The 11,356-nt window shown below is 35.9% G+C and overlaps 1 protein-coding gene across 1 annotated transcript; it reads right to left on the bottom strand.

Annotated features, from left to right (window-relative positions):
* Positions 1–272: 272 nt before the first annotated feature.
* On the bottom strand, positions 273–2,347 carry LOC111901122 (uncharacterized). The gene is made up of 2 exons (XM_023897002.3): positions 1,883–2,347; positions 273–1,257 (listed from the first exon to the last, which is right to left on the bottom strand). Exons 1-2 carry the CDS (start codon positions 2,112–2,114, stop codon positions 476–478), a joined length of 1,014 nt encoding a protein of 337 aa, XP_023752770.1. The 5' UTR covers positions 2,115–2,347; the 3' UTR covers positions 273–475.
* Positions 2,348–11,356: the final 9,009 nt, after the last annotated feature.

Raw genomic sequence — 11,356 nt, 5'->3', positions numbered from 1 at the left:
CTACAACTTCAATTAATTAGGACCCACGTTTATTATTTCTGCATGCATGTTTCCCAATTCTTCTAGAAGTTTGTTAGATTTTTAATTCTATAAATTGTATTTGTAACTGAAGTGGCTTAATGAAATCATTCATAAAATTGCCTCAAGAGCTTGTCTTATATCTCTGTGTCTTTTGTTTTCTTGGAGTTTGACCCACTCACGGGTTATAACAACTTTAATGCATAGTAGTGTAAAAACTAGATATGCTACCATGACATGAAACCAATAAACCTAGCCAAAAATTGCATCCGATAGAAATTTAACTTTTATACTTGATTAAAATTAAAATATAATTTGAGCAGTTCAAATAAGACGAAACCTTGCATTACATTTTTCCATTGAGATATTAAACATTATATCTTATTTATTAATCATTTTATAGTGAATTTATCTCCAGAATATATGATCATTATAATTCTTTGAAGATCGTCACCCCTCATTTCTTGCAAACAATTCCATTTCCATGGAACAATCCCTTGGTAGAACAATCTAATGTTCCGTGCTCCTTGATCATCTGCTTCTCATTTCTCGAATCGTAGATGCACTCTGCGCAATCGGACGACAACAAAGAGGTGGTTCTATACTTGTCCTCTCCTCCTACAACCGCCATAGCCACCCCTGGCTTCGCCGGATTTTTGAAATCCGGCTGATATGTCCTACCCAACACCCCTTCCACTCCGTCGGAAAGTCTGCTAAACTTAAATTGAACTTCCAAGTGAGCAAAGCAGTCATCAGAAGGCACTTTGTAGCCATGGATTCTGTCGTCTTCCGCCGTTACGGGCACCACATTCACCAAAATCTCCACCACTCCAGGTATGGTAACAATCACACTGTTCACGGCAGAAGTCCTCTCCACTTCGATTTCACCCTCCGGCGACTTCCATGACGAAAAACCACCATGAGCTAACGAAACATCTTCTCCATCGTAGGAGAATTTCAGGTGGTCGATTCCGCCGTCCCAGGTGGCGGATTTAATAGCTTCTAGGGAGAAACTGTGGGAATTGAAGAGGAGACCCAAGGCTTGGATCCAGGTGAAGGGCCTAGATCTACCGGTGGGTTGGTGTCCGATGAATCGTCCGTTGATTTGGAGGTTAGAATCGGAGACCAAATTGAAATGCTCGTTGACCTTGCCGTGAAAGTAGAACACGATGTTGTCTCCTCCGATGAATCGTGGGTCGCCGCATGCCGATCCTGGGCCACCACAGTCCGGTGTATATTCTACAGTGGGTGGAGGGAAACATTTCAATTACATAAATGGTCCTTATTTAAACTTTTCATTTACAAAAATGGTTCTTATAATTTAAATTATACAGAAAAGGTCCCTAAATTTTTATTTACAGGTCCTGGGTTAATAGAAAGTTATAAAAACGGTTCCTTTGTAATACCAAACTTACATAAATGGTTCCTTTGCTTCATAAAATCACAAAAATGGTCATGTATTTTGCAAAATTACTGACTGATCCCTTTGCTTCATAAAATCACATAAATGGTCATGTATTTTGCAAAATTACTTACATATTCCCTATAGAATCAACTCTATGTTTAAAGAAAGACTTTTCTTATAGAAAAACAGTGCTTTACAATGCTATAACAGAGTATTAGTTTGAGAGAGATTTTATAAATAATGTGGTGTAAAAATGAAAAAAAATGGGAAAAAAAAACTGGAGGGCTCAATTTGCAAGGCCAAAAACCATTTCATAGTTCCCCTACGAAATAAGTGGTTTCGAGTGGAATTTTCTTAAATAATGGCTAATTACTGAGAAATGCTTAAGCAAAAATAGCTATATTTGTCTTTTTTTTTTTTTTTTTCTTAAATGTATAACGAAAATGAAGATATTCTTACTCCGTACGCATATAGACTGACATTTAGGGTCCTCACAGTCAATGCGACAAACTCTAGCGCGAGGGATGTAAGAGTGGCTTTCAGGGCATTCAGAAGGGCATTCGATATATTTCCCTGGACAACGGGACCATGGCCCACAATAATTGGATGTATAAGCTTTCACCTCAGTAATTGCACCCAAAACAACAATCGTTGCCAAAATGATAAAAAATAAACTTCTATTGCTTCCCATTTTTATGGTGTTGAGGGTTTGTTATATAAATAATTCTGATAAATGCTCTATTTATAGCATGTTCTTTAGGTCCGGGAGGTGGACTTCATTCACTTCTTCTATATGTCAACTTTCTAACTTGTGAATGCTTATAGCTTTAACCTCAAGAGAAGGGCAAACTGGTTAGCATGATTAATGTTTCTATTTAAAATATAAAAATCTTATAAAATTATGCAACTTGAAGTTGTATATTATTCATTATTAGTCAATCTCTTAAGTTTATTTTTATGCAGAATGTACAAGTCAAGGAAGCATAAAAAAGGGTTGAGAGAGAGAGAGAGAGAGAGAGAGAGAGAGAACAAATTTAGTTTAAAGAAATCCAAATTGTTTGAGAAATAGCTTCATTAAAACTTAAAGAGGGTGATATTATTCCATGGCTCTTAAATATTTCCATGGCTCTTAAATATTCAAATATAACTCGATTTAATTAGGCATGTTATATATAACGTTTATCTTACCCTTAAGTACAATTTTGCTTGCATTTGCATCATGAAAGATATAATTAGATCAACCCAACATATACTATGTGGATGTATAAGGACTTTTTTTATGATTACTACTGGGTATATTAAACTCTTTAATGACGGCATTTGTTTGCAAGCTTTCTATATAAGGCTGTTTGCTATTTGCACACCTCATAACTTCACTTGAATTAACAGTTATAATTATGTGAATGTCGTTTGGCTTTGCCATTGATCCATGAATACGTCCTTAATCTATAAAATTAAAACCAAATAGATTAAAGTAATCTCGTTTATCTTTGCCAATAATCCTTGAATCAAGAAGAAGAAGACATCAGCAGAAAACCACCAAAAGTACGCGACTCTACATAAAGCAACCAATGGCGAAAGGATACAACGTTTTTGTGGGGCTCCTTCAACAACACACTCTAAAGCTGACTTCGTAATGTAGGGCCATAGACATAAACCCAATAAATTGTTTAAGATAAAATGAGTAGAATTCTTAACAAGGTTAACTACAAATTTTCGTATGAGAGACCAAAACTGATTGAAAGTTATGATTTTGTACTACAAATTTAGTGTTCTTTTCTTGTAACCGGCCAGTTCGTTTTAGGGATGGCAACGATCGCGGGTTTGGGATAGATTTTGGTAATCCTGTCCCCGATTGGTACCCGTTTACAAAACACTGTCGGGTCTGCGGGTATCCCAATGGGATAATGAAGATCCACCTTTAACATTCAAATTAAGAATACTTTTGATGCAATGAGAATACAAAACCATTAGACTAGTGATGCAAGCATAAACTCATTCTAGAATAATTTTGATAATGTACAAAACCATTAAGAGCAAACTTACTTGTTTACATAAGTGGTTACTAGTGACAAAAAAACAATAAAGGTACTAACATTCATAATATCACTATTACTTTAAGTACTATCAATAAAAAAAATGACAAAACATTAAAATTACAAATAAAACAGACCCTATCTCAAGAAATTATATTCAAATCATTGATAGCAAAAAAGATAATTCAACGAAATAAATAAATAAATAAATAAATAAATAAATATATATATATATATATATATATATATATATATATATATATATATATATATATATATATATATATATAGGTTCATTTGAGACCAATCTTATTTTGTGTAAAATGAATACACGATCCTAACCACTCATTTTAGAGATCAAAAAAATAAAAAAATATATATAAAAAGAAAATCTAAAAATTCTTTTTTAAATATTATTTTTGTTATTTAATTTATCCAATAAATAAATAAAATCATCTTTTTTTTTTGAAATATGAGTGAAATATTCTAATATACAATATTACACTGTAAATAATCAAATCGTATTTTTAGAATATTAGAATATTCTACTAAAATGTGTAGATATATATTAAAATGTTCTAATATTCTAATTGAATTTTTAAATTTGTTATAATATTTTAATATTCTATTAATTTTTTTTTAATATTTATAGTTTAATATTCTAGTAGAATATTCTAACAATCTAAAAACTCGATTTGAATATCTACAGAATAATATTCTATTAGAATATTTCACGTATATTTTGAAAAAAATGGTATTTTTTTCATTTTAATTTTTTTGGATAAAAAAATGAAGAAAGTAATATTAAAAAGAAAATCGAAAATTTTCATTTATTTTGTATTTTAAAAATATTTTATTTTTTTTATCTCAAAAATAAATGGCTAGGATTGCATCCTCATATCTCATAAAATATGATGGTCTCACATGAACCTAAATATATATAATCATATGAACGGTTTCAGGTAACGGGTTTCGGTTCCAATTTCGGGTAATCGGAGCGGGTATTATGTTTAACATCCCGTCCCCGTAACCAAACCCGCATAAATTTTCTAAAAGGATACTAAACCCGATACCATGGGCGGCTCAATCATTTTGGGGGCTCTAAGTGAGCCAAAAATTTGGAGCCCTTTGGCCTTTACTATACTCGGAAATCGAGAACGGATGAGATGAATATTTCGCAGAAATTAGAATCGGTAGAAGAAAGCAAATTCGTTTCAGTTTCATGAGTACAGCGATCGTTGATTTATTCTTCTACTTCATTTATTTTGTAGTTACCGGATTGGATTTTTTAATGGACTAAACCTTTGGACTTTAAAGAATATGGGGCCCCTTAGAATTGGGGGCCCTAAGCCCTGCCTTAAAAATCCTAAACATAGAGCCGGCCCTGCCCGATACCAGCCCCGATTAACCAATCCTAAATCTGACTCTAATATGTTGGTTTTCGATTTTCACCTTCGGGTTCGGTTTCTTTTGCCATCCCTAGATCGTTTTCAAAGTAGAAATCAAGAACAAAAAGAAAACAATTGTGTTTGGCCATTGTTAAGCGTTACTTCAAATTGTTGGTATCATCTAATTGGAGGCTGGGTTAGTTGGGAAGAACCACAAATCGACCCTCCTTTTATTACTTCAATTATCGCCGATGAAGTTATTCATTAAGAATTTTTTCTATAATAGTTATACATTAATATTTTTAGACGATAGTCATCATCTAAATAATCCATATGGAAATTTTCTTAATTAAAGAGAGTCCTAATTAATTTCTAACATTTTTTATATATAGACAATTTCACGATAAATAAAATATAAACTGGGCGTGTTCGGTACAAAACATCTAAGAACTTCTACTTTCTAGTGTTTGACAAAACGGTCCGTTTTGATTAGAAAGTTCCGTTTGACACTACAAGTTTCTAGCGCTTAGTTTAAACAAAATGCTCCAAATCCAAATGCTACTTCACGTAGCATTTAACAAAACGCTATCAGCTACAAGTTACCCGCTATAAGCTACCTTCTACTGGCTAGCTTTGCTGATGAGGTCTAAATGAAAGTTGTAGTACTCGTCGATAAGAAACCGGGGATATAAAAACCATCGAAAACATAGTCCGTATGACGTTATGATTTTTAGAAGATTTAGAAATTTGGACCGACAAGATCTTAACACGTGGCACCACAGATGGGCCGTTTGAAGCCCTCTATGGTCGCAAGTGCAGATCCCCTCTGTGCTGGGATGAAGTGGGTGACACGCAGCTAGTCAAAGGTCAAGTCCCCGACAGCACTCTCACTGGTCCTGAGATTATCCGAGAGACGACTGAAAAGATCGTGCAAATCCGAGAACGACTGAAAGCCTCACGAGATAGACAAAAGAGCTACGCTGATAATCGACGAAAACCCTTGGAATTCCAGGTCGGTGACTGCGTCCTTTGAAGGTCTCACCATGGAAAGGCATGATACGTTTCGGAAAACGTGGAAAGCTAAACCCAAGGTACGTTGGACCATTCGAGATCCTTGCTAGGATCGGTCCTGTAGTGTACAAACTCCAGTTACCTCGAGAGCTCAACAACATCCATCCTGTCTTCCACGTGTCGAACCTAAAGAAGTGTCTGTCCGATGAGACACTTGTGATTCCTCTCGACGAGATCGAATTAGATGAGGATCTACACTTCGTGGAAGAACCTGTCGAAATCATGGATCGGGAGGTCAAGCGTACAAAACAGAGTCGCATCCCGATAGTGAAGGTCCGCTGGCATGCCAAGCGGGGTCCTAAATTCACTTGGGAGTGTGAGGATTCAATGAAGCAGAAGTACCCCCATCTCTTTCCAAGTTCATGATTTAACTTTATTCTTGAATTTCGGGACGAAATTCCCTCTAACGGGGGGATGATGTGACAACCCGGAATTTCAATCTTGTACAATTAATCAATTCAATCAATATTCAACTCGTTTTGTCGATTCCTAGTGCTATTCAAGGGGTCATTTAAGTGTTCTAAGCTTGTATATATAACCAAGGTTGAGTTTAGGAATAAGTCAGAGTGTTGAATAGTGAGAAAATTGGGCCATACACACCTCTTGGAGGAGTGTACGGCCGTACACACGGGTGTGCGGCCGCACACCCACTCCCTTGGTAGCACATTCACTTTTGGGCAGCACCTTTACCCCTATATAAAGGGTAGCCCCCTTCCTTTCATTCCTTTAACACCTTGGCAGCACACAACATCATTTCCTCTCAAGTTTCTCCAACTTTAAACCTTCCAAAGCTTCAAAAGCGTGAGTAATCCATCCCTTAGCTTGTTATACTTGAAGAACCTCTTGATCTAGGCCTTGAATCATGAAAGTCCCGTCATGTTCTTCATCTCGTTGAAGGAGTGCGACCACACACTCATGTATGCGGCAGCACACTCCTGTGTGCGGCAACACACTCATTTGTGCGACCATACACACACACACACCATAGGACTACAGACCCATTTCTAAGACCCTAAACTTGTACTACAACCAAGTATGAGCCTAGGACACTTCATTGATGCAAGTATGGACTTTGAAAACACCTTTAAAGTGGCCATACACCTCATTCATGCAATCCTTTGAGGTCCTAACACTTAGTGCAAGTAGTCCCAAGTTCTTAGAATGGTTCTTCATCACATCTAGTGGTGAAATACCATCATTTGACTCCTTTATGTGTCATTAATTGTTGATTAGGATCAAATCGTGCTCAAGGCTTCACTTGAACATCCCGCATCCCGTATCAATCCTTCATTCAAATCACCTGAGGTGAGTTCATACCCCTACATTTTCCGTGTTTTTAATGTTTTCAGAGGGGGGGGGGGATACAAGCCAAACTCAAAGTATTTTATTAAGTTTTAAACTTATTAATGCAATCCAACGATTTCCACGTTTAATAACATATTCAGATACTTTATCTATTTTTGTAATATGTTGAACATAATGGAAACTTCTATTTGGAAAATACAACTTCATAGCTTTCAGAAAGGTTTTTACAAAGCATTTTCCACATCAACTCTAACAAACTATAATGGGTATAGTTTGGGATAACCCTCTAGGCAGTCTCTACTTAATCAGATTTCATAAAGGAATATATATAAACTATGGCAGATTTAGTTTATGTTATATGTTTTCTCAGAAGTATAAAGTACATTTATTCAAGGATAATTACTTTTTTATACTGATTTCTCGCTAGTAAACTAGATTATACAGAACTGTGAGGCGCTACTTCAATACTATACCCTTAGGTGTTTAGTGATAAATCCTTTTAGTATAACCAGAGTCTCCTGGAGGGAGAGCTTGAGATTTGTGAATAGATCTATTCGGGACTGACAATTCCACACCTGAACTACTAGCTACAGTTAGGCGGGCACGCCTGGGGTGAACAAATGTCATTTAGCTTAACGCCTGAAGAACGTTATAAAGGTCTCTCAATCATATCAAGTATGGTTATACGATTCGCAAATAAGTATAAACTAACTTTGTTTACAGACTCTACCCTTCATGAGTTTTATTTTGATTAATAAAACTACTTATATATGCAGATAGTATCCAGGGATTTCTAAACTGGCATCGCTACCTCTAGGACGGACAACATGATTTCTAAAACTGATGGTTTATCTTTTACTAATAGATACTCTTTCAACACTACCTTTCATAAGAAAATATAGGATTTTCTTGAGGAACATTTTTCAAAAGAATCAAAGAACATTTTTCCCTAAAAACTAAATGCTTATGAACTCACCAGCTTTATGCTGATATTTTTCAAACTGCTTGTATTCTCAGGGAATTAGTAGACAGTTACTTCCAGGAATTTGGTGAAGCCGGAGCAATAAGAGTCATGTTTTCTATATCTTACATACTTTTGATGTATTTAAAACAAGTTTCAAACTGATGTAAACATTTTTCATATTTGTATTCAATGTTTGGTTGTGTTTACTATGCTTTCTATACAAATGTCGTGATACTACGCATGACGTCCTCCACCCCGGAACGTTTCCGCCATCACGGTTTCGGGGTGTGACACAAAGCATATGGGACTCGACTCATGCCAACTATCTCTTCATTTCTAATAGGGTTTTGAGTCTTACTCAACTTGGCATTACTCTGAATAGGCAGTTCCCTTTTCTTGAATTTTCCATACTAAAATGCTTAGTACCTTATCCAAATAAGTAATTTGACTAAGACCAATAAGTCTTTTCTTGCTATCTATTTGAATCATTATCCCAAAAATATAGGCAGCTTCCCCTAGATCCTTCATAGTGAAACACTTTCCGAGCCAATATTTCACTTCTTACAGTGTTAGAATGTCATTTCCCATAAGGAGTATGTCATCAGCATACAATACTAAGAAAGTTACTATACTCCACTAGCTTTGAAATACACACAGGACTCATCCTCTCTCCAAGAGAAACCAAACTCTTTCACTTTCTCATGGAAACAAAGATTCTAGCTATGAGAAGCATGTTTCAAACAATAAATGGATTTATCAATCTAACACACTCTATGAGGAAACTTTGCATGTACAAAACCCTCTGAATGAATCATGTAAGCATCCTCAGCCAACTTCCCATTAAGGAAAGCAGTTTTGACATCCATATTCCGTATTTCTAAATCATGAAAAGCAGCTACGACAATCATTATCCTAATAGACTTGATCTTAGCCATTGGCGAAATAGTCAACCCCACAGGTTTGAGTAAATCCCTTTGCAACCAGTCATGCTTTGAACGTGTGTACTTTCCCATCCATGTCGGTCTTCTTCTTGAAGATCCATTTGCAACCCACTGTCTTTGGACCAAGCTCCTGATTAAGGCTCACCAAATTCCAAACTTGGTTGTCATGCATGGACTGAATCTCACTGTCCATTGCCTCCTTCCATTTTCCAGCCTCAAGGCTCGCCATCACTTCCTTGTAGTTAGCTAGCTCATCCAAACTTACTAGTACCATCACTAATAAATGTGTCACCATCATATGTTATATGGAAACCATATAACGTTGGTGGCATGCTAACTCTACCTGATCTACGAAGTGGTAATGAACTGTCAATGGGATCAACATGAGTCTCATTCTCTTGTTGAGAGCTAGTGTCTTCTATGGTTCCTTCATTGGTTTATTATGAAATTACCTCCAGATCAATATCACTCCCACTGTTATCTTTGAATATGAGCTCTCTCTAGCGAAAGACTCCTCTTCGAGCCACGAAGACCACGTTCTCACCAGGTCAATAGAACAAGTATCCAAAGGACTTTTTTGGGTAACCGATGAAAATACACCTCTTACTTCTGGGTTCTAGCTTACCTTGAGTCTCTCGTCTAATGAAAAATTCACAACCCCAAACCTTGATGTGCCCTAACGAGGGAAATTTCCCTGTCCACATCTCGTGAGATGTTTTGGTAACCTTCTTAGTAGTGACAACATTAAGAATATGGGAGGCTGTCTCTAAGACATACCCCCATAAAGAAATAGGAAGTGAAGCTCGACTCATCATGGAACGAACCATGTCTAACAAGGTCTGATTACGCCTCTCAGGCACACCATTAAGTTGTGGTGTCCTAGGAGGAGTCAGTTGTGAAACTATTCCAGTTTCATTAAGATAGTCAAAGAACTTGATACTAAGATACTGCCCACCTCTATCGTATCGAAGCATCTTTATCTTCCTGCCAAGTTGATTCTCGACCTTGTGTTTAAACTCTTTGAAATTTGCAAAAGTTTCTTATTTATGTTTGATTAAGTCGATATATCCATATCTATTATAATCATCACTAAATGTCACATAAAATTGATTTCCATCCCTTGTGGTTGATCTGAAGGGCCTACACATATCTGTATGTACGAGGTACGACAAACATTTACCTCTTTCACAAGACCTACTAAAAGGTGATTTTGACATCTTACCTAAAAGACAACCCTCACACTCATCATCCGACCTTAAGTCAAATATGACTTCGTGAGAGTTAGTCACGAGTCCCGGAGCGCCAGAAGGCCCCGAGATGAAGAGCTTTCAGCTCAAAAGTTTTGCACGCGCGAAGCCCAGTTCTTTGCTAAACTCCATTGTAAGTAAGTTATGCTTACCCTACTTTAAGTATAACTTATGTTTAAGTTCATTATCGTTATTATGAACCTATAAACAATATATGTAAGTATTATAAAATATAAAAAGTGTTAGAATATGGTTTGAAGGGCTGCATAGGGTCGTTGGATTTCAGAATAGCTTAAATGCCAAAATGGTCCTGCCCTCAGGTGCTTCATGTCTAGCCCCTTTCTGTACGTAGTAGTTCAAAATTATTGTTTAACACTTATAAAACAATATCGCTCGTAAATCCAGACTAATAATTAGTTGCAATAAATATTAGACTAAAATCTAGTGATAATGATACTAGGTTTCGTCGAAGGAAAATAAAATTGTTAGAAGCGAAATGCTACCCGAGTTTGGAGTCATCACTTTAACAAATGAGTGCATAGTCCCTTTCATGAACATGATTTTAATACAAGTATTGATTAAAGTATTAAATATATGTTTGTGTTTGAAATATTTATTATTGCTTGAAATACATGTTAAGAGCATATATGATAATATATGATGATTTAGGATACAAAACAAACCTAAATTAATTGAGATGTATATCAGGAAGTATCTCCTTATGAGTGTGGATGAGATATACACGGAGGGTTTAACTTTATGATTTGTCATTGATCCGAGAGCATGGATTAGACATAGTCATTTGTCCTTAGTCCGAGAGTATGGAGAGGACATAGTTATTCGTCATTAATTTTGTAACGCCGTAAAATTTCAAACAATTTTTTCACATTTTAAAAACACTTTATTTCACAATGTTATAAAACTCATTGTTTCATATATCCAAACATAAGTCAAAATTCCAAGATCATAACATATATAAAA

Source organism: Lactuca sativa, chromosome 7, assembly GCF_002870075.4.
Source record: "Lactuca sativa cultivar Salinas chromosome 7, Lsat_Salinas_v11, whole genome shotgun sequence".
In the NCBI taxonomy this organism is placed as follows: Eukaryota; Viridiplantae; Streptophyta; class Magnoliopsida; order Asterales; family Asteraceae; genus Lactuca; species Lactuca sativa.
The sequence above is the reverse complement of the archived record's forward strand: the minus strand, read 5'-3'. Positions and strand labels throughout refer to the sequence as shown.